The sequence below is a fragment of the Branchiostoma belcheri genome, unplaced genomic scaffold (genome assembly GCF_001625305.1).
Source record: "Branchiostoma belcheri isolate BF01 breed outbred unplaced genomic scaffold, Haploidv18h27 scaffold26, whole genome shotgun sequence".
Lineage (NCBI taxonomy): Eukaryota > Metazoa > Chordata > Leptocardii > Amphioxiformes > Branchiostomatidae > Branchiostoma > Branchiostoma belcheri.
Genome location: NW_017803865.1, coordinates 2379528 through 2407110, shown reverse-complemented (window position 1 = coordinate 2407110; position 27583 = coordinate 2379528). Strand labels below are relative to the sequence as shown.

General features: G+C 42.0%; 2 protein-coding genes across 2 annotated transcripts in view; both read right to left on the bottom strand.

The window, feature by feature from the left end:
• The window catches only part of LOC109471808 (muscle M-line assembly protein unc-89-like), a 159851-nt gene extending 141717 nt beyond the window's left edge, over positions 1-18134 (bottom strand). Inside the window, exons 1-12 of the mRNA XM_019771162.1 lie at positions 17926-18134; positions 17266-17486; positions 16088-16210; positions 13213-13404; positions 12368-12482; positions 11622-11781; positions 11221-11302; positions 10706-10828; positions 10187-10315; positions 9945-10007; positions 9344-9531; positions 8776-8941 (exon numbers count right to left, since the gene is read on the bottom strand). Coding sequence (XP_019626721.1) covers positions 8776-8941; positions 9344-9531; positions 9945-10007; positions 10187-10315; positions 10706-10828; positions 11221-11302; positions 11622-11781; positions 12368-12482; positions 13213-13404; positions 16088-16210; positions 17266-17486; positions 17926-18100 — 1737 coding nt within the window. The 5' untranslated portion in view covers positions 18101-18134. The remainder of the gene's footprint in view (positions 1-8775; positions 8942-9343; positions 9532-9944; positions 10008-10186; positions 10316-10705; positions 10829-11220; positions 11303-11621; positions 11782-12367; positions 12483-13212; positions 13405-16087; positions 16211-17265; positions 17487-17925) is intronic.
• Positions 18135-18182: 48 nt separating this feature from the next.
• Positions 18183-26769, bottom strand: LOC109471936 (guanine nucleotide exchange factor DBS-like). The gene is made up of 9 exons (XM_019771448.1): positions 26663-26769; positions 21267-21837; positions 20670-20907; positions 20340-20402; positions 20046-20160; positions 19798-19888; positions 19433-19546; positions 19117-19230; positions 18183-18281 (listed from the first exon to the last, which is right to left on the bottom strand). Exons 2-9 carry the CDS (start codon positions 21759-21761, stop codon positions 18198-18200), a joined length of 1314 nt encoding a protein of 437 aa, XP_019627007.1. The 5' UTR covers positions 21762-21837; positions 26663-26769; the 3' UTR covers positions 18183-18197.
• Positions 26770-27583: the final 814 nt, after the last annotated feature.

Here is a 27583-nt window from a genome sequence, read left to right as displayed (position 1 = left end):
TAAACACCCACAAAGGAAGTTGATAATGACAAGTTCATTATAGCATTAACAACCACCCTCTACCCACAGGGACTGGCAGGGTTTAATGCTCTGCAGGAGGGTAAACCTTAAATCACTAGTTATCTGTCAGGGGCAGATGTGGGAGGGACAGTCTCGAAAAGTCCAGTGTGTTTTCAAAATGAAGTCAGTTTGGTGGCATTTGATGAAGATGTGGCATCAAAGAATTTGCTCATGGATGATGAAAACATTACTCAGTCTGGTTTTAAAAAGTTTAAAAAATAAAATCCTGGTGTTTCAGATCCTAGTGTTTTCAAAAGGTAATTACAGTAAGAACTTACTGACAAATTGACTGACAAAAGAGTGTCAGTATAGTTGTTTGTTCATTTATCTTTTTAAGTTGATAACATCTGTTAGCAGCAAGAATTTTAAGGCGGTTTTAGTGCAAGAACATATATGGACAAAAATAGAAGCCTGTAGAATTTTTAGGCCCGATTTAGACTAGAAACGCTTAAGGGGTTTTGGCCAGGGAAACGTTTCGGAACGGTTAACCGTTCCCGGTCTAAAGAGGAAAAAACGGTTTGTTATGGGTTTTCGCGGACCGTTTCCGAAAACCACCTCCATCGTGGTTTTCGACCGTTTCAGAACCCTTCAGCGGGGGGCCCGAAACGCTTTTTGCTAGGTCTAAAGTCAAAGGGTTTCTTAAAACGGTAAACCAGGTCACGTGTCATATGCTAATCACATGCTAATAAGCCCGCGCACGTCCATTTTCTGGTAGATTCGCGCCATATTCGATTGTGTCCATTTTCGTCATTTTATATCATGTATTTCTCGAATTTTCGTCATCCTTTATGTCTGGGGGGATGGCAGAAGGCCAGGGGAGGGTCTAGACCCAAGAAGAGATCCGCTGCTTGATCAGCTTGTGGGCCGATCAAACTATACAATCCCGCTTGGAGACCTCGCGTAATAGGGAGGGCATACAGATGCTTGTGGACGGGCTGGCGGCTGAGGAGTATTTACGCACCCCAAAGCAGGTTCGGGCGAAGTTCAAGGCCCTGAAACACAAGTATCATAAGGCCAATGAGGCAAACCGTAGAAGCGGCTTGGGGAGGTCATCATAGGTCACTGTGGGTCAGAAACATCCTGCGCCACGGGTGGCCCGAAACGCTTCCGCCTCTGTGTCTAAAGACGAACCGTTTTCTGTGGCGAAACGTTTCGTACCGTTTCGAAACGGTATACCGTTTCTAGTCTAAATCGGGCCTTAGGAATGCCACCATCTTGCAGTGGTTATCGGGGAATCCTATGATTACCAAGTGGGCTCCAGGCAGCAATTAGTACTGGTTTCCCAGATCGACAACTTTTCTTGAAAGAGGGCCTGTATGGGGGGGTCCCGACAATGCTCTGTGCAAAATTTTGAGAGCTAGCTTCGTATTACGCTTAATTCAAGGAGCCTTCCCCATTATGCTTTACGATAAATTCCTGGTAGCTACATTGCAATAAGTAAAATAAAAGGGCCAATTACGCTCAATGTTGAATTAAATAGCGGTCCGGTCCGTCTACGCTCTACGTAGAATTAAAATGGCCGATTACGCTCTACGGAAAAGGGCAATGCAGGGCCCCCTTGAAATGCTGCTAACAATGATAACTGTCTTTGGTCATGTGTCTGTATGACAACCTTTACCTTTCAAGAAGCTTTCTTTTTTCCTGTCAGAAATTAGCACTAAGGCCACACCAATTTAATTTCTTGGTTAACGGATTCGCCGCTTCATTTTTTTCTGATTTGCAAATAAAAATAAAAATCCAGAATCAACTGCAAAATGCTCATAATTTGCCCTGAACAGTTGGAAACAGTCCTTTTCATCCTAGTTGTTACAGTTATTCCATCTTTCAATGCAGTAGTATCATTAAACGTTCAAAATTAATTGTTAAATTTTGAACAAGCCTGGTGTGTTGACTTCATGGCTCCTATCGTACCATTTTGGGCCATAATAGGATGCCTAGGCCTGTTTTATTTTATTTTTTTTCGCCCGCCCGCTCCATTATTTTTGTAGAAAAATCCGTTAACCAAGAAATTAAATTGGTGTGGCCTAATAATAATTTCAAAGATCATGACTATTTTGATACGACTACTGCCAAGGGCAAGCTTTTTTCTTTGTAGAGAGGAGAAAGGTACCAAATATTTTGGAAATGCACACTTTATCAGCCCTCTCTCTCCAGAGTACTGTAAAAACTGGAGAAAAACCTTGATATTGCAAGAATGCTGTCAGATCTTGTGTTTGGAGCAACAAACCGCGTCCCCACAAGGTTAGAAGTTTCTGGAATGCCAACAATAGTGTGGTGAGGGTCAGGTTGAAGTGGAGGCATGTGTGGTTCAGTGATCGGTATCCCAACTTTTGGACCAGGGGGTCGGTGATTTGAACCCTTCTGTTGTTGTTCATCCCACTGACACTAAAGAAGTGTGTATTTCTTTCATATGTTTGCCTGTCAAAATACAAATTTAAAGTTATCCAGCCATCCATATGAATGTCATGTTTCCTTGTTGATAAAACCTTGACAAAATTCAAAGTCTCAACAGACACCACTGCCAGTATACTAGCCCCCTGCTGTAGTGCTTGCACAATTGTGTGACCTAAGGACTATAGAAACGGAGATGGGCACTACACCTATACAACAAAAGGTGTGGGGAGGATTTCAAGTTAACTTTTTAAAAACTTTTTAACCTACTTCTTACCAAAGCACAAGGCCTTGCAACCTATCAAACCAAGGGGGCCAAAAGATAGCGTCAATTCTTAAAGAATTTAAGACCCATGAAGTCACAGTCTTGAGACTCTGTCAGGCATAACAAGACAGATCTTAGGCTGTGTCAAGTGTGAGAAGACAGCGTTTACCTGGCACACCTTGCTGACACCTGTTAAAGTGGGATGGCATCAGGGCGTGTGGGACCAATTATCTCTGCTCAGGGATCCTGCTGGCTGGAAATTGTTTTCGGAGGCCACAACTATTTATTTACTTGGTTTTCATGCAGATGTTTAGGAGTGAAAACAAGGATCTTGAAATGAAGACGTGGGCTTTAGTCTGACAACAACCTTAGATTTAGTTAGAAGAGTGGACAAAAAGATGCTGATATGTTTTTGTTTGCAGTAATAGTATGGAAACATAGTCACAAATGACAGAAGGGTTCACAGATATTCAGAATTTTTAACAAATCAATCACTCAAACACACACGCATCCACGGATTCCACGCACATACACACACTCTCTCTCTCATGACACACATGCAGTGTCACATGGTGGATCCGAAAACACACAGTCCAACAGTTTTGCTACTCTTCATGAAAAAATACTGCCATTTCCCCCTAAGGAATCAGTAAATTCTTCATGATATAAAAAACAGAAATTTGTGACAGAAAGTAAAAAGTTTTCTTCAACTCAAGGCACTTCAATGCATACTAACAGAGTCCATAGATAACCACTAACCCTCTCCACAAACAGAGCAACATATCAACTTATTTTCACATGCAACAAGTTAGAAAACAGTCTCTTGCATGCAAGAAGGAAGAACAGCAAACAGACATCAACTCACCTGAAAACTCTCACAAACGTCTTACAAAGAACACAGCTCCAACCCAAGACATTGAGAACATGTCCCAACCACAAGGATCTTCTATCCTCTTACTATCATGCTCTCTTTGTTTCCCCAAGAAAATATTTTCCAAATCAGCAGCGCCCAACAAACATGCGGGGTAAACAAACGGGGGTGATCGTCACAGCTCTATCACAACACGCACACCCTGGAAACTGTGGGTAAAGCACACAGAGCAGGGAGGTACACTCCCACACACAGCCAGAAACTCCCAGCTAAAGGCAGGGGACCACAGAGGAACTTTTAACTCTCCCCTGGTGATTCAAAATTCAAACCATGTGCAGTCTCCATGGGACCTGTGATAAATGGAGAGTTGCAAGAAGTTCACATTTTTAAGGGAAAACCTGTCCTGTAGTTTTGGGGACGGTTCTTGGTTGGAATGTTTTACTTTTTTAAAGTATTTATCCCGTGATGGCCCATTTTTTTGTTTCCTTGTTGTTGTTTTTTTAGCCCAAACTAATTCAGTTCTGTCTCTCAGCAGGGATGGACAAACATAATTGTTAGTCTCAGGAGAGTAAAGACCATTTCCAATATCTTTATAAAAGACATCTGTCCATTTCTAGTCCTGCTGGTTCTGATAAAAGTAAGCCTACATTATCTAAAGAACCCATTTCTATCTTAGCCTGGGTGCCAAACCCATAGCACACTGGACACAAAATATCTCATTGAGATCTAGGTCACTGAAGAAAGGTATAATGTAAAACAACAAAAACAACCAGATTTCTTAAAATTACACAATTTCTCCTTTCAATTTAGTATGACATACATGCAACAGCCGAAAAGTGTTTATTGAAAATATTGACCACAAAATTGTGAAGGGCCTACAAGCACTATGTCCACTTGTCACTTTCATAAATAACTTTGCTTATTTTCAATGTTGATCTTACTCTTCAGTTCAGGCCTTGGAATTTAATTAGAGACTGGAAATTATGAGGCAGCTCTACAGGGGAAAGTTTCTCCATAAATCAACTGTTCCTGGCACAAGTTTTCTGACTTTCTTAATTACGTTCTTCTGGTTCAGAGTGAAAGGAGGAAGACCCAGAGGCAGGACAATAGAATGACCTCAGATGACCTTGAACTGTAATTGTACAGGGGGATGTCCATTTCACACAGGGAAAGGACATACTAGTAGTTGCACAGGGGAGATCCATTTCATAATGTGAGAGGGTGTGATTTTCATCAAACCAATGTCAGTTTTAAAGTACGATCAACCCAGATTTTTAACAGTTTTCATTGGATGTTTGGTCAACGTTGCATCAGAATTATGCCCATTGTAGAAGATAGCTTTCTGACACAATATCTGAAAACTATAGACAGGATACTTGAAGTTGAATAGAAGACTCATTCTGCAAAGTGCTATACACAATATGTTACAGGTTTCGTGCAGGCCCAATACGTGTTGCCTACGTACTGAAAAATCCTTATTTGCTGTCTCCGGTAGTTTTGTATGGCCTTGCACCGGTTTTGATGTGGGGGTTGGGTAATGTCACACCTAGGCAATAATGAGTACCCATCTGTTTGTACTGGGGTGCTTCCCTCCCCCTGACCAAGTATGGGCATGGCCCAAGGCACACTGCTATCTAGGGACCGGGACAAACCACTGTTGGTTTAGAGGGGAGGTTGGTAAGGGATGGTACAAGATTGATAGTAGGGAAGGTTGGAAAATGTACCTTCAATACCCATCAAGACCAAAGCATCTGAATCTGTTAAAATCACATAGCTTTTGGCAATGTCTTTTATATATTGCTTTTTTCAGAGGATCAGCCATGTCCAGAAAAATTCTGTTAACATGATGTTAAGGTGTGACCTGGTTTCACACCTGTTGTTATACCTGTGGACAGGTGTGCAGCCTAGGCTCACCTGTGTCACAATATTTACCTGTGCATGCTGCAGCATGTTGACACTTTAAGTCGTTGCTCCCAAGCACGTTTGCTCAGTCACAACCCACTCCCCCTGATCAACAATGCACTCACCCAGAACCAATACAAACACACTGTAGCTGGGACTGACCCACTCTTCAAGAAGGTGTGTCAAAACAAGTAGTACATCCAGTAAACTTTCAAGTTCTTCTCTCCATGATATCTCTTAATATTTTGTCTGACTTTTTTGTTGGCCAGCCCCACAGACATTTATGGAACTGCTTTCCTATAAAACCTTTCTTGAAGTAAAAAAACCTAAAACCTTATCAGTTTCCAAGGAAGTTGCAGTGCATTAAGATATCTTAATCCAGGTGTTTTGGTTCTTCAGGTGCTGGAGGATTTAAGGACAGGGTTTGAGTTCCAGGGATGAGTGGGGCTTTACTCTGGGCTCTGGGAATTTTGTCTTAACAACAAACAGACTTCTTACTGCTCCTCCTTCTGCTATATCAGCTTTACAAATAAAGTTTAGTATACTTCAAGTCATTTTCTTGGTTATTGGATGCTGTTGGTTATTGCTCTACTTACATGTACATGTACAACACATATACTTTCCAATCCATCCCAGCACCCTGAATATTATACAAGAAGACTTTTCAGGAAGAAGGGGGAATGAAATATTGGTAGTTGAGGATGAAAAAAAGGAATCTACTGTAAGAAACAGAAGGCGAATGTTTCAATGCAGGCCTTCGTTCGTTGTAATTTTGATTTTTCCCACTTGATACAGACAATATAAACACACAGAAATAAAACAAACGGAAATGAGATTCAAATCGGACAAACGAAAACTTTATTTCCACAAAGACGAAACACAACAATTTTCATATGTCACAGTTTGATTTTTGTCTCTTTAAATGTGCAACAAAGTAATAAAAAAGCAACAAAATGATAAAACAAATCAACCCCAACTGAACCACAGGTACCCTAAAATCCAGAAAAACGACCAAAATGAAAGATAAAGAATTTAATACGGTAAAGAATTTGTCTTGTCCCAAGTTGAAGTGGAAACGTTTTGACTTTGAAATTACCGAATTTTGCCATTTTTTAGTTAAAGCCTGTATCGAACATTAGCCTGGTTGTATCTAAGTGAGGAATGGTCAGTTTAGCTGGGAATTTCAGGGCATGGGGAGCAGTCAGTGGGATGTAGGATCAGATTCAAGGCAATATAAACACTGTAAATAAGGCCACACCAACTCAATTGCTTGGTTCTCAGACTTAAATAACATAATAGTGACACAAACATGAAAACAGACTCTGTGGGGAAAGTCTGTGAATATAGTCAGATTCAGGTTTTCTTCCCAGGCCTCTGTTTTCATCTTGATTTTTTGTGTTGAATTGGTACTTTTGGTGATACGAGAACTAAGGAATTAAATTGGTGTGGCCTAAACAACAAACACTACTAGTACGATGCGGCGTATTACACAGCAGCGTATGGCTTGTACACAACAAACGTTTTGATATTTACATAAACATTTTCTACTACGCAACAAAATCACTCAAGTTTGGCAACTGACTTAATCATGTAGACTTAATTTTAGTCATGATTGTCACTTATCAAGTTTTGCACACACAAGAAGTCATCAAGCAGCAAGCAGATATAAGTTAAGATATAAGATTTAGAAAATAGTGATGACTTCTTTAAGTTCTTAGGAAGCATCTACCTGCAGGCCCTTTTGTACATGAATGGGCAATAAGTAATAATCGTCAAGCAACAAAATAAACATAACTAACGTCTTGATAACATACTTCCTCCAAAAAGTTCAGAAAGAACTTCCTGGGAAGTTCTAAAACAATGTATGGAAAAAACTAAAAACTAGCAGCATCATAAATACAGTATTGGCAAATGTTGTACAGATTATCATAGCAACATAAGACTGGGCAAAACATCTTTAAGTTTGAGTTTACCTTGATCGAAGTATGAACTTAAGCTTAAAGCATCCCCAAACATATTTCTTAAAGCCTTTTTCATTCCTATATGAGAAAGCAGAAGTCATAAATTTGGCACAAAAAGGCAGCAAACTGTTTTGGGATAAATTAGTCACCAATAAGAAGCATTTCATAATCACATGATCACCTTTGCAGGACTTGTTATTCTGCAATAGTCTGATGAAAATTTGCTGTAACTGAGAAAAATCTCTTCTAACCAACTCTATTCCAGTCAAGTTCTACAAAATTTTTTTAAAGTCCTGTACTGACAAACCTGCATGAAACAAGGTTGGCCATCATTATAAGAATCAGAAATGTGAGCATTTCAATATGTTTCAAACAATGTACTGTTACCAGTAAGATACACTTTGTTGCTTCATTTATCACAGAAATCTTTAAAAGTATAGCCAAGCCAAACAAACACAGTTTACAGAGTAGAAGATAAAATTTGGCAAGTAAAGAGGTCTGATGACGGACCTGAGGCATCCAGCAATCCTGGGACTAAATTTGGCAAATTCTTCAAACTTGTTTACCCACAAGCAGTTAATGAGGCGACTCCAAGGCAAGATTCCTTAACTTAAGACTCCTGGCCGCAACCCAAGACAAACACTTGGGTCTGTCTTTAACTTTCTAAGGAGCACAGTTACAACTATCAGCTGTGCAAGTGTCTTCAGACTTAGACATGGGAAAACCTCAGAATTCTACTCAACCTATCGTTTCATCTATTGTCTATGTGTATGTCCTCCTCAACCTGACGGACGAACAACATGTGTATGCGTATGTAGTGGTGACAAATGTCATTCTAACTCTACCGTCAACAGACCCGCAAAAGTTTACAGATCTGTTATCATGTCAACAAGAAGTTATAATTGTCAGCTTAGCCTAACCAACACAGTTACTAACTAACTAAAAGAGTCTAACACTTAACAGAGGTAGCTGGATGAACATACTTAATATCAATTTCACGCGACATAAAAGCAAGAGCCAGGAATACATGGATACCAGATCATCACCACTTCAGTTTATGGTCATGGTCAGTTTAGTTCATTGTTACTCTTGCTTCCCTCTCAAACCATGAGTCAACAGCTCCATCTATTGTCCACAGTAGGTACTGCAGGCCAAATGCTGCTAAGTATGTTGTTGGTGATTTAGAACTATTCTCCAATAAATAATCATTACCACCTAGAGTTGATGATCATCACAACTCCAGTCGATAATGATCATCATCTCCAATGATAATTATCATGACTTTGCATTGATAATTATCAACGTAAGTTCTCCTTGAAGCTCACCTGCTTCATTTCTCGGTGAAGCTGCCTGATCTTGAGCGGAGCCTCGAGTCTCTTCTGGTGCTGCTTCCAGACGTCTTCTGTCTCCTTCTTCCGCACGTCCAGCTGCTTCTGCTTCTTCTGCACAAGGTCGATGGCTTCCCTCGTGTCCTCCGCAACCTTGTGTGCACTGGTAAACAACAAACAACAACAGTAAACAACAAAGAAGCTTGTAATTTGTCTCTTCTGTACATTATAGTGATCAAAACACAACAAACTGGACAATGAACACTGATTGCAAGTAGCATTGCAATTCCACACCTATGTGATTTTCTTGTTTTATTTACAAGCATTTTCCCTCATACAGAATATAACAGAAACCTGAAGACAGAAAATAAGGCAACCATAGATAACCTTTCTGCAATGTTTACCTTTGAACTAACTTCCTCTCTGTGTCCCTAATTTGCCTAGCATGTGGTAAGTGTGGGCAACCCTCCTGTGACTCTAGTGTATTCAATTAACTATGGACATACAAGCAAACAAACATACAAACATACAAACAAATTGTCCACAAAGGCAACAACCAGCTGACCTTGTCTGGTCCATGATGGGCATGGCCAGGCGGACCATGAGCGAGTTCCCCATCCTCATCGTCTCCTCATACTCCTCCTCCGTCTCTTCCCTCCTTCTGACGATCATGCTGGCTGCACTCTCCTGTAGCGAGTCCGCTGCCGCGCCCAGCTGCATGCTGTGGATCAGGTTTCGCATGTCCAACAGGAGCTGTACAGGACAAAAACAGCATTAATACACCATTTGCAAAGCAAATGCATAATATAATGTTTACCTTTACATAGTCAAGCCTAACAAACTGTTTGTTCTTGCTTTAACACATTAATTCATATATATATATATGTCCTCCTACTCTGTCCTGTAAGTTGCTACATAATGTCACCCAACACCACAGGGTGTCCGCTACAGCACTAGTTACTATGGTAGAAGACTTACGGTCCAGGTCATCGACCTTGTGCTTAGAGAAGAAGAAGAAGAAACAGAGCAAAAAGGTATGTTTTCCTCCTGCAAAAGCAAACATAACTATTGATACCTCAGTATTAAGTTCTACAAATGAAAATGTCTTAACAGTGTTAGGCAAAGAAACAGAATGAGAAATTAAAAACAGTTTTGAGGAGAATTACCGTGTCAGCTTTCTTGTGAAAGTCATGTGTGATGAACAATCTTGACGCTCGCTCGTCCAAGCACTGCAAGAAATCGTGAAAGAACAAGCATTCACAAAAGCATTTAGAAACATAAAAGCAAGCAAGTAGAGAACAGAAAAAAAATTCCTTCTAATTTGGTCATACTCAGTTGAGGTTACGAATATAATACAACAAGAAATCCAACAAAATTGTTGTATTTTCTGCTATGAAATGTTTAGCACCTTGGAGAATTTGTTCCAGGCCTTCTCCAGTTTGACTGCCTTGAGGTGGTTGGGTTGGCAGTTGTAGTGGCACGACCGTCTCAGCACCAAGGCAGCCTGTAGAAGCTGCTTTCCGTAGTCATACGTGCTCTGGGGTACAAGCAAGGAGAAGACCCTGTTAATTTGCCGGTATGGTGGGTGTAAGGTGGTTTTGTGGTTAGGGTTCTTGACTCGGGATCCAAAGGTTCTTGGTTCAAATCCCTGGCAAGCCCCAATGTTGTGTCCTTAGAAAAAGTACTTAATTACCCATTTTCTAACTTGACTCAGGTGAAAATGAGTACCAAGAATTAGTTATTAGGGATGTCTTCTTGGATAGGATGTTAAGCTGGAGGTCCTGTGTTTAAGGACAGCCACAACTTGAGCATGTTAAAGATCCCATCACAATTAATAAAAAGAGCAGGGGCCCTTCCTGGTGAGAGTAGTTCAAGCCTACACCTGTACAGATGCAAATATGAGCTAAGGGTGGGCTTGACTCATTACCTTGGCAGTTGATTGGAACTTGTCGTGTTCCTCCTTCAGTTTCCCAGCCTCCCCTGCAGTTTTGCCCACATCTGTGTGCGTCCTCACCATCACTCCACACAGCTCCTCTAGCCACTGGACCGCCTGGAAATTAAGAACAACATCATCATCATTAACATCATCACCATCACTATCATTATCATCATCTCTGTCACCGTCACTCCACACAGCTCCTTCAGCCACTGGATCGCCTGGAAAAACAACATCATCATCATCATCTCTGTCACTGTCACTCCACACAGCTCCTCTAGCCACTGGATCGTCTGGATAGAAAAAACATCATCACCATCATCATCATCATTCCACAAACACATCATTCCTCCAGTCACCGTATTGCCTTCACAAAATGGTTAGAAAAAGAGACATTAAGTGTTTCATTGTTTCATTTCTTCCATTGTTTTTCACCATTTGCAATAAATCTGGTGTAGCAAGCAAATCTACAAAGGGCCAGGTGTAGCAGGCAAATCGGTCCCCACCTGATCTGCGTCCCGCTCGCAGGTGCGCAGCTGAAGAATCTGCTGCAGTCGCAGTTTCCGCACGTCTCCAAGCTCGTCACACCTGAAGGTCAAACAAGGGTAAATTTCAGTACCAGGTAACCTGATACCAAGCAGCCATTCTAGAGTACACCATATATGGTCAAACCATCTTGACTAAATCTTCAGTGACCAAGTCATTGAGTGGTTAAGAATGTACAAGAAGGTTCATCAATTACTATGTCAGTTACACATGCCACTATAGTCTTATAATCATACTATACTACAAAATCACTCAAAACTGGAACTTTCGCAATCCATACTTGTTACAGTGCTCTATGGCTAGACTTTATGACAGCTTACAAAGAAACCAAATTCTTAGAGGAAGATAGCTAGCATCTTACCTGAGTTTTCTTCTCTCTAGATCCTCCAGTTTGTTCTTCACATGTTGGAAGTCTCGAGTGTGGTCTGGAGTCACGTCTTTCCCAAACGCGTCTTTCACCAGGCCACTAAGGAGGTCCATAAGGATCTGTCCTTCCTTCATCACTTCCTTAAACTCTCTCTCTGGAAAACAGCAAGAAATGTCAAGTGTATAAAAAATCTTGAAATCTGGCCATATGATACACAGTGCAATTTTAAAACAAGAAGATATGATGATACACAGTGCAATTTTAAAACAAGAAGATATGATGATACACAGTGCAATTTTAAAACAAGAAGTGCCAGAACCGAGTAGTGCCAGCAGTCCAATGGTTAGTAACACTGCCTCTTGACCAAGAGGTTGGGAGTTTGAATCCTGTTGTTCCTCACTTGACTTGCATGCTACTGGCAAAGGTTGCATTCCGATGAACTGAATGTTAAGCAGTGGTCCAGTTTTCATTGTACTTGTCCAAAAGAGCTGGGAGAATTTCCCCGGTACAATGAACGTGTGGACACCGTACATAATACCTATCTTCTCTGTCACAACCATGGAGAGATCAGGTCTTCAGTGAACTAAACTGGCTTCAGATCACTATCATTATCCAACTATAAGATAATGTCTAACTCAAAGACACAAAACCTGTAACAAGCAAAAGAAGAGAAGAGAAGAGAAAAGAAGAGAAGAGAAGAGAAGAAAGAAGAGAAGGTAAAATGCATGCTCAGTACTTACCCACGTTGTCCCCAAACTCCTGTATCCTGCCGATCGCTCGCTGTGCTGCTGGGACGTCTTCAGGTATCGTGTCACTCAACACCTGTTCTAGCAGGCTGTCTAAGGCTCGGGACAACTGGAAGGAAGGAAGAATAACAAGGTCATAAGACGTCTTCAGGTATCAGTACTCTTGCTCAACACCTGTTCTAGAAGGCTGTCTAAGACACAAGACAACTGGACTTTCTTTACTCTATCCACGTGTTTCAGTTTCAGTTTATTTAAAATCGACTGGCATGTCACACAATCATATGGTACATGAAATATGTCGAATTTTCACAAACACTGCATGTATCATGGACTATCCAATAAGTTAAAATGACAGAGATATAATATTAAAATCTGGTCATTGATCATCAATTTACAGAATACATATAATACAGTCATAATAATTAAAAGAGCCATATTTACAGACTATCTATATAAAATCAATATACCACTATGTAGAATGCTGAGATAATATCTTCAAAGCCCGTGGTATAAACGACAGTTCATGACGTTTCGTTCTACTGAATGTGGAGCGTGACTGTTTCCTTCGTCTTAATTTATATGTGCTTTGAGGCGCTACACATACAAAGTCATGCAGGGGGTTGTCAGTGTCATTCAAGACATGCTGGACATGTAAAATGGGTAGTACCTGACTTTGGTTGGGCAGGTAAAAGACAGAACAAGAAGAGGGTTGGAATCCACCTTCAAATACCTAGACACAGTAGATTAACAACCCACTGCCCCTACAGCCTGAAATGGCTATGGCACTAACTTTGCCTCTAATGTTTTAGTTACAATTAGTCTTCCTGTAAGAAACTCACCCCTTGTGCCACTCGGAGGAACTTGACAGAAGACACGAGCAGGTTGCGTCTCCGCTCCATACGAGAGGCGAAGTTTCGGCAGACCGTGTCCATGTAGTCCCGCTGGGCCTTGATGTCGTCTGTCACCCCATAACCCTCCTGGAGCAGCAGCTCAGCCTTGTGCGTCAGCTCAGAGTACTTCGCAAAAACATCCTGGGGAAAAACATTCAAACATTAGATCTCAGAGTAATCCTAGGAGAAAAATACAAATTGTCCAAACCTAGTGATGGACAGGTGTAGTTGTCTCCGCATCCCTCGTTGTCAGGCAGACAGAATACTTCAGGTGATTGAGCCTGTCCACCCCCGTGTAGACTCTAGTTGGTATCGCCCAAAGTTGAAGGGTCACCCTCCCTGCGCATGCGCACCAGTCTAAAGTTTTTCAGCTCCACCTGGCCGAAGCCCTCTCGGGATGGGTCGTGCCGGAACTCGTGGAGAACTGCACCAGTCAGGGAGGGTGTCTGCCTGACAACGAGGGATGCGGAGACAACTACACCTGTCCATCACTAGGTTTGGACAATTTGTATTTGTCTACCGCATTCCCTCTTATGTCAGGCAGACAGAATACTTCAGGTGAGATTTGTAGCTGCTGAGGCCAGGACGTTTCTTCCGAATGAAGCTGACCCCACCGGTCTGTTGTAGAATTTCTTAAAAGTAGAAGCTGTAGACCAATTAGCTGCTGCTAGAATGTCTTTGGTTGATACGCCTTGTCGTGCCGCAGCAGAAACAGACGCCCCTCTAGTTGAGTGTCCGGTGAACCTTGAGGTGTCGATTCCGGCCTCTTGTAACACAGTTTTTAGCCATCTAGCGATGGTAGACGTAGATACCGCCTGGTGTGGCTCCACAAGAGCTCTAAACAGAATACTGTCGCACAAACGAAAACTTCTAGTTCTTGATACATACGCTTTCAGGTATGTTACCGGGCAAATTCTTCTGTCCTGCGGGAAGCTTGGAATCACAATGTCGTGTGTGACTTTGCCCGGCCGTGAAGTCTTGGAGAGACTGTTAACAGTAAAACGAACTCCGTCGGAGATTCTTTTCTTGAATCTCAGATCCAGCAACGAAAGAGACTGCTCTCTTCCCGCAGAAGTAAGAGCAAACAACATAATAAGTTTTAAGGTTAACAAACGAAGTGATAAAGAACTTGCTGGAGACCAACTCCTTAGCAACTTCAAAACTTTACCGACGCTCCAGGTAAAGCTATACTTGGGTAGTGCTGGACGTAGTTCAAACACACCTTTCATGAACCTCCTCACCAACGGATGTGATCCTAGAGGCTCGCCCTTCCAAGGGAAGATGTGTGGTAGATATAGCTGATCTGTACACATTGATAGTTCTGTACTGGAAACCCTTGTCGTACAAGGATAACAGAAAGTCTAGCACCTTATTCAGAGGTGCAGAAACGGGATGGATGTGCCGTTGATCACACCAGCCACTCCACTTGTCCCAGGCCGAAGCATACAGCTTCTGTGTTCCTGCTCTCCATGACGCCAAGAGGATTTTGCTAACCTCTGGCGAAATGCCATACATGTCGTGCTGACTCCGCAGACATGCCAAGCGGCTAGTTGCATTCTTGTGCCCTCTGGGTGAGGCATCCCTGACTCTGGCTGTGTCAGGAGACTGTTGTGGCGAGGTAGTAACACTGGTTCTTCTACCAGCATCTCCAGCAGGACTGGGTACCAGACTGCTGTGTCCCAGATCGGAGCTACGAGAAGCAGGTGAGCTCTGTCTTCTCGCGCTTTTCTTAGAGTTGGTGCGACTAGCATGAACGGGGGAAAAGCGTATGGCAGATCCCACCTGTTCCAGTTCATTGTGAACGCATCTGTCCCGATTGCCTCTGGCTCTGGATGCCAAGACACATACTGAGGTAGCTGGTAGTTTGTTCGGGACGCGAACAGATCACCCCCTTCATGAGTCGTGGAAATGTCGCTTGCAACGCCAGGANTGGGCGGCTGCTTCTGTTCGCCGTCGCCTTCCTGCTGGCTTCCGTCAGCGCTGAGAACCGGCATAGCCGGAGAAGACGACTTCTGACGACTGTCATGGCGGTCGTTTTCACGCACATGGTGCGCCGACCCGCCCGGGCTTGTCCCGCCTTCCTCGCGCTCCCTGCCGCTGGAACGCCGCCGGGAACCGCCACGGTCGCGCTTGGAACTCTCCTCGGTCGCCCTAGGACCCGAAGGCGCCCTCGAACGATGTCTATCGCGTTGCTTTTCACGCTTAGACCCCATGATACCAACGCAAAACACGAAGGTGTTTACAGGTTGCTCAAAAAAATTAGACTGGTGCGCATGCGCAGGGAGGGTGACCCTTCAACTTTGGGCGATACCAACTAGAGTCTACACGGGGGTGGACAGGCTCAATCACCTGAAGTATTCTGTCTGCCTGACATAAGAGGGAATGCGGTAGACAACAGTCAAATATTACATCTTCAGCCCAATTTAGTTAAATTGTGATAAATTTTGAGGAGCACTTCGCAAAAACATCACGGGGGAAAAACAGTCACACATTTCAACTCAGACTACTTTGCAAAAATCTTTGTACTTTGAAGAAAATACTCAAATCTTGTAACTTCTGTCCAATCAGCTATGGACTCCAGACACAAAGAAAAAGACTTGCTATCCAATCACAACATTAAAGACACTCAGAAACAGAAACTAATTTAGAAGGACATGGACTTCTCTCAGCAATGAAACACAACCAGTTGTGGAAATAAATTATGCCAGCTATGCATCTTTAGAGGTGACAGGGCCTGAGGATGATGTCCAATCATCTTTGATGTATCAGATCTGAGATAAGAAAAGTATGATAAGGAGTAAATGATGCGTCCATAAATACTCACCGTACACCTAAGCTGGATCTGTTCATGCTCTTTTCTGTATGACTCTGCTGAGGTGAGGTTCTGTCCGATGCGGTGATTGGACCCCAGCATCTGCTGCCCTGTACCCAAGATCCACTCAACAACCTGGTCAAACACCAAGCAAACAATTCTTATACATGCATAAATCTTGGCAAGAGCTTTCTTAGACTGTCCAGGGTTCTAGCTAGGATGTAATTTTAGCGTAGTGGTATTGGCCGCCTGCGATGGGCCCTCCTTCTGTGGTGCGCTGCTTTTAAAAATTTGAGAAAAAGGGGTCATTTGAGGGATACCCAAAGGGAAAAAATGTTATTTCTAAGGTATGTACTTGATTGGTAATTTTCCGCATTTGATCTGGCATTCTTGAACAAAGAAATACAGTCACAATGCCCCTATACTGTATGTGTAAGGGGGAAATTTAGCGTAGGGGGTCAAAATTATAGCGTAGTGGGGGAAATTTAGCGTAGGGGGTCAAAATTTTAGTGTAGGGGGCCCCTATGCTGCTTTGTGCTAGCTAGAACCCTGCTGTCAGTTTGTTCTTCAAAAGGTGAAGAGATCACCACTATAGTCCTGGACCCAAAATCCAGTCTACAACCTGGAGGAACATTGAGTAATTCTTACACATGTTGGTATTAAAGAGCTTGTCTCAGACTCATGTCATTTTGTTATTCACTCTTAGAATCATTCTACAGGAAGCTTCACAGATCACCTTGAATCTTGAAAAACACAAACAGCCCCCCAGGCACAAACAAACACACACACAGCACCCACCCCTCTACACACACACACACACACACACACACACACACACACACACACACACACACACACACACACACACACACGCACGCACACACGCACGGACGCACACACACACACGCGCGCGCGCAGGCACACACACACGCACGCACACACACACACGCACGCGCATACACGCACGCACACACACACACAACGCACACACACACTCACACACTCACACACACTCACACACACGCACGCACACAAACACACACACAGCACCCACCCACACACACACACACACACACAGACAGACACACACACACACATGCACACACACACACACACACCTACACACACGCGCACAAACACACGCACGCTCGCACACGCACACACACGCACGCACACACACGCACACACACCTCCTTGCTGCCCTTCTCCAGCCCAGACAGCTGCATCCCGTACACTTCCTCCCGGATCTGTTCCTCCAGCAGGTCCAGAAGTTTGTTCTCTCGCCCCTCCACCGCCGAAAGCTGCTTCTTCACCGTTGCTACGGCAACCACAGTGTCCTCTGTGTGCTTGGAATAGTCCGTCGCGAACCCCGACTCGATGAATTTCTGCAAGTCTGCGAGCAGCTCTTTACCTGATAGAGTCATACAAAATGAACCAAACAATTGGATAAATTTTCTAAGGAATCAGATTCTAAGGTGTCAACTATTTCAATACAGACAAATACATAATTGATTATGTTTGCCAAAGAAAAACATATAGTTTTTGCTCAGTTTCCAAACACATAAGGTCAATGACCTGAACCAGATGTCTGTCACCATGGTAACAGGTGGTGTTGGGTTACATTTTGTAGCAGAACAGAGTTGAAGAGGCTGGTCACTATATATTATGAATCTGAATGGGTATATATTAGAATAAACAGATCAGTAGTTTGGTGGACTAGAACACATGAAGGCAAACATTATGCACTTGCTTTGCAAATGTTGCTTTTCTAGTTTCTTACAACTTAACTTACAACTCCAACCATCTAAAGGAGCAAGATTCTGTTCCTATAAGAATTTACATTTTCTCACCAAAATTTATAGTTTCCACGGCAATAGTGCGAGCCTTCCTGCGGAAGTGGTTGTACTGGAAGATGAATTTGTCTCCGATGGCGATGGTATCGGATAACAGCTGTGTGTTCACGGCATGTTCCAGCTGGTCCAACTGTTGGCACATCTCTGCAGAGTCACGGGCAAACTTCTCCATGTCCTGTCAAACATACATCACATTATGTAGCAAAGTGGCAGGACAGAGTTGGAGGGGCTGGTCACCATATATATGTGTGAATGTGTGTAAGTAAGAACTAGAGCTGTGTGTTCACGGCATGTTCCAGTTGGTCCAACTGTTGGCACATCTCCGCAGAGTCACGGGCAAACTTCTCCATGTCCTGTCAACATACATCACATTATGTAGCAGAGTGGCAGGACATATTTATGTATGTATGTGTTTAAGTAAGAACTGGAGCTGTGTGTCCACAGCATGTTCCAGCTGATCCAACTGTTGGCACATCTCCGCAGAGTCCCGAGTAAACTTCTCCATGTCCTGTCAACATACATTACATTATGTAGCAAAGTGGCAGGACAGAGTTGGAGGGGCTGGTCACCATATATATGTGTGAATGTGTGTAAGTAAGAACTGGAGCTGTGTGTTCACGGCATGTTCCAGCTGGTCCAACTGTTGGCACATCTCTGCAGAGTCACGAGCAAACTTCTCCATGTCCTGTCAAACACATATTACATTATGTAGCAGAGTGGCAGGACAGAGTTGGAGGAGCTGGTCACCATATATATATATGTATGTTTTTAAGTTCAAGTAAGAACTGGAGATGTGTGTCCACAGCATGTTCCAGCTGGTCCAACTGTTGGCACATCTCTGCAGAGTCACGAGTAAACTTCTCCATGTCCTGTCAACATACATGTAAACGTTATGTAGCAAGTGGCAGTTGGAGGGGCTGGTCACCAGATGTATGAATGTGTTTAAATAAGAATTAACAGAGCATGATGATTGTGTCAGACAGAAGCTGCGTTTTCACAGAATTGTTCTTTTTCATCATCTCTTTATTCAATTTTTCAAACAAACAGTAACAAAGAATGGAATGGAAGATTACAACAAGACGTGTGGTACCACAAGAACAAAATTGGAAAACCAGAAACACAAATCACCTTTAGTAATTTTACAAACATTTGACAATAAGCCCCTATTGCCCCAATTACTGAACTCACCAGTCTTTTCTGCACCCAGTCATCATGGTCGTACGGAAGTGTCCCCCCTAGGTCCTTAGTGAGCTGGTCCTGGTCAACATACTGGAATATCTTGGAGGCCGTTACCATTATAGTCTGCAGGCGGGACATGGAAAGACGATTAGAAGAGAAGAAACATTTAAAATTATGACAACTTGTAAAAAATGTATGAAATTTAATTGAACGTATCCATATCCAAACTTTTTTACAGGAATTCCATCATAATTCTTAGCTATGTCCCTTACTATTTTGTACGTAAAAAAAAAGTAAAATCAAGACATAATCTGACAGAACGAACCTCGTATCCGCCCTCTGCCTTGTCGCTACGGTAACGGAAGCTGGTCTTCTGCTTGTCCCAGAAGGTGTCGGGTTTCACAATGATCACCTGGGCCAGTTGACGACCAAGGGTTTGCTGAGAATAAAAAAACAAGAACATCAAATTACATTGTGTTGCTACATATCTCAAATTTTCAAAGGTCTCAAGCAAGTTGCACACAACATTTATTTAAGCAACTGGATGTATTTTTAAACTGTGAGATATGTCTGACGAAAAGTGGTGGATGCTACTTGACATGTCAGACAGTTTTTTGAAAATCTATCAAGTTGCTTGAGTAACTGTTTTCTTGTATCATTTATGAATACTTTGGAATTAAGAAGACTTACCTGCAACACTTTGACCAGGCTCTTGTTGGCTCTCCATGTTGGAGCTCGCACGTCGATGATAACAGAAAAGCCACGAGATCTGGATTCAGGGCTAATAACATGAAACAAAAATCACAATGTGACATTTCACACAGCAAATCATAATCGCCAGTATTGCTACATTTGCACAAAACAATGCACATACTTTGAGTACTACAGCACCATCATTACAATGCTACAATGTTGCAAGTTGTAACATTGCCACATACCTGGGTACTGAGGCTAGAAAGGCCACATTCAGGCCGATCTCTTCAGGTGAGAAGTCTACAGGTGTGGGGTGGGTGGGGAAGGTGATGATAGGACCTCTTCTCTTGTCACGCCCTCCTAAACATAGAAAAAGGGTCAGTTTTAGTCCACTTGTTTCAAAACTGTTAAACAAAGTTTTGCGACAAAAATATTTCCAGCTCTACATGTACATATTGGTACTTGTATTTTATACTACAAGAATTTTACTGGTTACACCATTTGTAACAAATAACATCTTCAGACATGAACACACCCACCTGATAAGAAACAGATTCTTTTTCTCAAGACCACTTCCACAGCAGATGCCGGCATCTTAGGCACTGTGGAAGACATGGAGGGAGTACAATATTTCATTATTACTAATACAAGCTTCATAACAGTTCACAGATCTTTTTAAAGGCTGCCTCTAACAATCCAAGATACAGATATGTACAATCACCTGCTAACTAACATATTTCCAGGAAGGAGAAAAAAGTGCCCTCCTTTTGCTTTCCACCCAATTCTAAAAAAAAAAACGAATGCGAATAAAACAGAATAAACTGAAATAAATAAAATGAAATTAAATAAACAAAAGAAAATCAACTCACATCCTTTCTCCGCCCCCTTCCTGTCAGCGACATTGGTGGGTGCTGGGCTCTTTCTTCCCACCGCATTCGGAGACACGTGTCTCAAGGAGTTGGTGGTCTCCTTGGGACTGGAGGAGCTCCTTCCCGAGTTTGAGACAGCCTTGGGACTCGGGGAGCGTCTTGTGGAGCTGGAGATGGATCTTGGAGCAGGAGGAGACTGAGACCTTGTCAGTCTTCTCGGACTTCTCGGGTCATGGTGCTGAGGAGGAGAATAAATCTTTTTATTTTGAAAAGCCTCTCCCCAGGACACATATACAACCATACAATACAGTAAAATAACGATACATCAAAAATCTAATTTCTAGGATAAATTAGTATTTTCTGTAAAGGATGTCTCATCTTTGGAATAAGTAGAAGACATTTTCATGCATAGTAGCTGCTGGTTCACTGGAAGAATAACCTCTTCATGAGAGTGTTACGAACTGAAAAATTCTTCTCAAAATCTCAAAGGTTGGAAGCTTGAAGTTGAACTGTGACTTCTACTCCTGGAAATGTGGAATGTCAATCGAAAGAACTTATTTCTGTAAGGAAGGCAACACAATGTAAAAGATGAATCACCTTATTTGGCACAAAGTTTGGGGTATCTCTTCTTACAAGGTCTTGAGAGACTTGTGACGTCTTGGAGGAGTTCGGGTACGTGATGGAACTTGGAGGAACTGAAGAAGAAACGCTGTTGGTGCCCGCTCCTTGGTTTGTCCTTAGCGTGCTCCAGGACTCATAAGGACCCTTGCTGAGGTGTGCAGGCTGTTGAGCAAACTTCAGGACACCTTGGGTGGGTCTCAAGGAGCCCTGGCTGTGTCTCAAGGGTCCTTGGTGGTTGATGGGCTTCCTCAGGAGGGAGGTTTCGCTCCTGCTGTGGGCGCTGCGCGTGCTCGCGGTGTCCGGGAACGTAAAAACGTCGTCCTCGACGGGAGAAGACGGGAGGTACACAGGACTTCTTGTTCCGCTGATGTTACGCGGAGGGTAGCTGCTACGGTGGGAGGAATGGTCCTTCCTGCGCCCCACGCTCCCATTCGGACCTGCCGATCTTCTTGGCACTGCGGTGGTTGCCATGGTTACTACACCGTTGCCATAGTGATGATGATGATGAGTTCTATGCTGTCAAAAGCACCAGATCTTTTCTCATGTCCTGTGTAAAAAAAAAACCTCTAGATCAAAATTAGTTTCAAAGATCAAACATTTGACTACTAAATTCCAAATTTCCCAGCCTTTTGGTGCAACCAGCCTTGTGCCTCTTTGAGGCAAAAGCTTAGAAGCAAAAACAAGAATATTGAGTCTTTGTCCCATTAAACTAATAGTGAAAAAACATTAAAACAGGAATGAGGTATCACAAGATAACACAATGTCATCCCCTATGCTGCAAGCAAAATGATAATGATTTTCCCCTACAAAACCCATCCCACCACAGTGTTAATGCTTCATCCCCTACTGACAGCTGTATTTGTACATGTTAACCTTCATCAATGGGTGTAACACAGCGCTTAAAATATAGTTCCCAAAAAGGTAACAAAGATGGGAAGTGACCTGAACTAACAAGGCCAGCCAGCTTCTATTGTTAGCAAACAACATCCTGTTCACCCCCTTACAGAATAGACTTGTCCAGAATCAGGAAGTAAGAACTAACTACGAACTATAAGTGCATTAACTTTCAATACAGCTGGTTTATTTTAAAAAATCATCAATTTCTTACGGTTTTATACTAATAGCAATGCCTTGGCCTATACAGAAGTGAGCAAAATTTGGGCTTCCTATCATCTTTCATTTAAACTGCTACATTGTGTTGTGAACTGAACTGGATGTTTTCCCTTTATTTATGATATTCCATATTTAGGTCATATAAATTTATTTACATGTACAACTTGGAAATCTTCTATTTTATGTATTATTTGACAGTAGGAGGAAACGTGACTGTCTTATTCACACATGAAATAAGTCTATTTTAGTACAGTAGCTCACTAGCTGTATATTTGAAGTGTCATGAATTCAAGATTTATTATGTGTTCCTTATGTATGTTGAGGAACTTCTTATTCTTGCAGGCCAAAACATCCTCAACAGCTGCCCAAACAACCAATTCCTCTCTCAGCAAGGCCCATCACTAACTCATTAACATCTAATTAAAAACCCTTGACAATGGAGGCAGACAGCCACAATATTTGTACAAGAACACCCGAGTAAATTTGCACGTCTGGAGCTGTGAGGCTTGCACCCTGACATTTAGTTTGTGTGTTTTGGCTCGATGGAAGACTAAGAAAGATTCAGAAACATCTGCACTGCTTGACTTTCCATTCTTGGCATTTGTATTCATACATCACTTTTAAGTGTTTGCTGAAGAACAAGTAATTTTCACAGTTGCTTCACATTTTCTTACACAAACAGTGAAGTTTTGTATAACATCTTTTCGCTCTTGCAGGAAAAGTTAGGGAAACTCTAAGATCTAATATATGAATTTGTACTATACTGCAATGACAAATTTTCTTACTCGTGTGCAATGTGTCCAGCTAAAGTGAAGTAAAGCCATAAGAAACCTTTGTTGTGGTTCATCTGAATATCAAACGACAGAAACCCCCCCACAAGTACAAAGTCCCTTTCCTTTGTACACTTATCGCAAACCAAACACAGGATAAACTTGCTGTTTGCTGAGTTCCCTCAGGTGTGTACACAGTACAGGGCTGTAGCCTTGTTCAAGTTGTTGGATGGAATATTGATACACCTGAATGTGAATAATGGAGTCAAAAGTGCAGAATAGTGAACCCTGGTGATGAACTCTTATCTACATTCTTTTTTTATACTAATCGCACTTGGATTGATACATTTGACAAGAACTAGAAGGTTATGTTTTTGTTCTCAACTGCTGTTTCCTTGTTTGTAGACAGTATAACTTGATATGTTGTGGACTGGACTGAATTGAATAATTAATCCTTATAATATTTGGTATGTCGTATGTACCGTATGTACAAAAAGTCGGGTTGGGAAAAATGCAGGTCAAGTTCAATGATGGACCTCCTGGCTGCTTCCTATGGAACTGCAGCAGAACTTCATATAGCAAAGATATATGGGGTTGACGCTGAAGAATTCAAGTTGAACATATCACACAGAGGGGTTCCCTCATCAAGGCTGAAATGTTACAAAAGCATAAAGTTGGGCAGAACCTGAATACACAGAAGCAGACATCCTGGTTGGGAGTTGTTAGTTCGACACAGTTTCCTTTATTTGGAAACCTTTGATTCCTTTCACTGTTATGTTTGCTTAAAAACAGGTGTACAAGTTATCTATAGGGAGACTGACACATACGTGTGTAGGTCCTTTTGGATTGGGTCAAGGAAATCAGCTCATTTTGCTTTAGGTCCACTAGAACATAGTTTTGGACAAAATAAACGGACCTGGTTACCACAAAGACAATTTTCCACTTCATAATGAAAGCTGACAAAAGCTTGTGTCAGTCACAGTGTCCATAAACTTGATAAAGTACTTGAACAAGAGCTTGTTATTTCGGAAAATCAACTTGATGCATTGACATGCACACCATGCGTACACTGTACAATTTGGGTGTGCCGGGCAACTAACTCACTCCAGAAAAATTTCAACTATTCAGTCAGGCATTCACAGTCAAGGGCAGCTTTCAAACACCAGCATTGTGTAAAACCTACCGAAATAAAAACTCAAAAGTTGCTTTGTGAACCCGCTAAACGCGGGTGACCTGATTTAATTAGGAGGAAACATGGGGTGGGATTAAGACCACCAGGTTAACAGGTGACGTTACAGGTGAGATACAGGTGACAGACAGGTATACACGGCCCAGGTGATTCTCAATTGTTCCTGTCAGGGTTCGGTGTGCATGTGAGAGGAGTGTGCTTAGTACCAGGGGAAGTTGGATCAGGATGTTGGAATGTGAACCAAAACATTCCAGGGGTGTTACATATCCCGACACACTTCAAAGGTCTTAGCTGGAGCAAACACAGGGTGACCTGGGGGATAGTTCTGGTATAATGGCAGTCTGAGCATTGATAGTCTACATTCATGTTGAGTACTACAATAACATTGATAAAAATGCATTGAAAGTTATCATAATGTAATTTGTATGATAGGAATTCTAATGATCATTGCATAATTTATGTAAAAGTTGACAACAATAGACATTTGACCATACTACACAAAGACAACACATCTTACAGGTCTGAGAGAAAGCAAACATACTATGACAAGAGAAAGCTATATTCTAGCTATAATGGAATTCTATTCTACCAGTATTATCTTTAATTCTGAGTGAGGTTTGCAATTTTATGCTACTCGATTCATACACAAGCAATGTGACTGTACATGACAATATCTAATGTGGGTTTTCAAAAAAAACGTATTTACCAATCTAAGACAAACGTAATAGGTCAGACCGTCTGATTGATAGATTTTCCATGCTACACTTCAATGTTTTACAAAATCCAGACATATTTGGTTTCCCCCTCCCCAACATAATATGATCACAACAGAGTGTAAATGACCTTGGAGGCAATGCACTTCACACAAACGAGCCATTTCAGGAAATTACCGCCATGCATTTTGTTATCACGCAGGTACAAATGGCTAATCAGGAATGTGTTAGCACTGAGCAGGCAGATCACACCATTCACACTCTAATCCAAATGCAATGAGAGGCATTTGCCTTTGGGCAGAGGCAACTCAGTTTGTTGGTTTCTGGTACAAAGCGAACTTTTTTGTCAGGCCAGTTGAACCAACTAGCTATATATAGTGTCTGGGTTTGACTTTATCACTGTACCTTGGAAAACTGAATACAAATATGAAGACCAAGGAGGTTAAGAAAGAGAAACTTTTTAAGCAAAACATTTTGTTCATTCTGGATAAATAACATCACTTGCACAAGTTGCAGAAGTAACTTGTATACATGTAAAAAACATATGCAGATCTAAATATTCCTTTTTGCCTTTTTCATTTTTAGAGAAAAAAACAGAAAAATCACTGGCTATGCCTAATGTGCAATTCCCTCTGATAGCTACATCACCCATATTATATATATAGCACAGAACACTCTCACTCATTACAGTTCGTGTAACACTCTTACTAGACAATTTGCGTCCAACTCTTAACTCATATGTCAGTAATGAATTCAATTTTTAGCCACTGATTACTGTTCATCCACACAATGCTACTAGTAGACAGATATAACATAAATTCTTTGCATTTATAACTAACACCGTTATGGTTTCTAACACCGTTTTTGTATGTTTTAGAAACTGTTCCTGAATATCCTTTACTTATTCATTTTTAATCAAGACTCGTAAAATATGGCATTTTTGTGGCATGTACAGTAGAACTTTATATGGAGGAAACGCGCTGGAAATGGAAAGAAGTAAAATTTCTGTCACCCAACCCCCCTCCCCCCTCGAAAAAAAATACACAAATTTCAAACTTCTTTTCTCAACAAAAAATACACAATTTTTCCATTTTGTCTTCACAGTTGTGATGGAAAATTTACACTTTAGCAAATTTGAGCCGAATCTGAGAAGAATCTGAGGTAACAGACGAAAAATAAGAGAGAAAAAACTTACTCTGCAAAAAAAGTCGTCCGATCTGCTTTTCCCTCCATGTTTTGAGACCTCTACGGGGGTTTCCACGATACCATATTTTGAATGGGCAAATCGCGATTTCAAACTCATATTTGTTAGTTTCTTAGATCCCACCTTTCTATGTGTATATTATGATTTTAATAAATGTATATCTGTAATATTTTACACGGTATGACAAAGAAAAGTGAAAGATACCACTTTAAGATGGAAGTACTAACTCCCTTACATACCCTCAAAGCGTCCCAACTGGGGTTCGTATTACACGCTATGCAACAACACGTAGCAACAAGTCGCTAAAAAAGCTAAAACTTCGACGCAATTCGCGTAATTTTGCACAGACTTTCCTCAGAAGACCCTTAGCAACAACGTCTTACCTCCGAAGATGTCGATCCGCGTCTTAAAGTCTCCGTTTCTAGGTGTAATTTCTCATGGCTGGCCACACGATTCTTCCCCGCTCGTGTAGCGGTACTCTCATAACAAAACTTCGCAGGCTGTTCCTGCAAAGCGCTGCACCCCCTTCCACTGTCTGCAAACAAATCTTTACCTTCATTTTTTACTGTCACAACGCAAAACCTTTCCTTTAGAATCAACGTAAAATATGTTCAACAACGAGGTTTAAGAATTTTTGTTAGTATTACAAAAAAATGGAGCGAGTTATTTCAAGCAGATACTGTATTTGTGGGGGTGAGAACTTTACCGGGCAAAGTCACACGCACCTATTGATAACCCATTGAAGCGAGCCTCCAAGCAGAGGTTGTGGGGGAATGACCGTTAGCTTTTTATATATGGCCCCTTTTTGTCTGTATGTAACAGTGGGGGGTTTATAGGCGCTACCAACTGACCCGGCTGACGGGTCTAGACCTTTTAGCTCCTCACTCAGTTAGAGCGTCTGACCGTGGCCCGGGAGCCGTGAGTTCGAATCCGGCCTGGGACCCAGGGCTAATGGATACTGGCTGGCCAATTTTATACTGTCTTTTAACCACCACCGAAAGGGATCTGATTCGGTGATTACTCCGCCAGACGTCCTGAGACAATAGGTGTTGGTTTTGGGGTACCTGTTCTCACCTGGCCGACACGAGAGGAAAGCTGTTGCAGAGGGGGATCAGACGATGCGTGAATAGTTGCCATGGTAACGATGATGTTACCATGATGACACAAGTGTATTTTGTGGTTGGGACAGAAAAGTGGCCTAGAATACCCACTGTATGTTGATCCAGTTTCCAATTTCTTAGTACGTTTTTCCACAAAAAAAATTGTGTTCAACAAAATTGTTTACTTTTATTCTGATAGAAAAA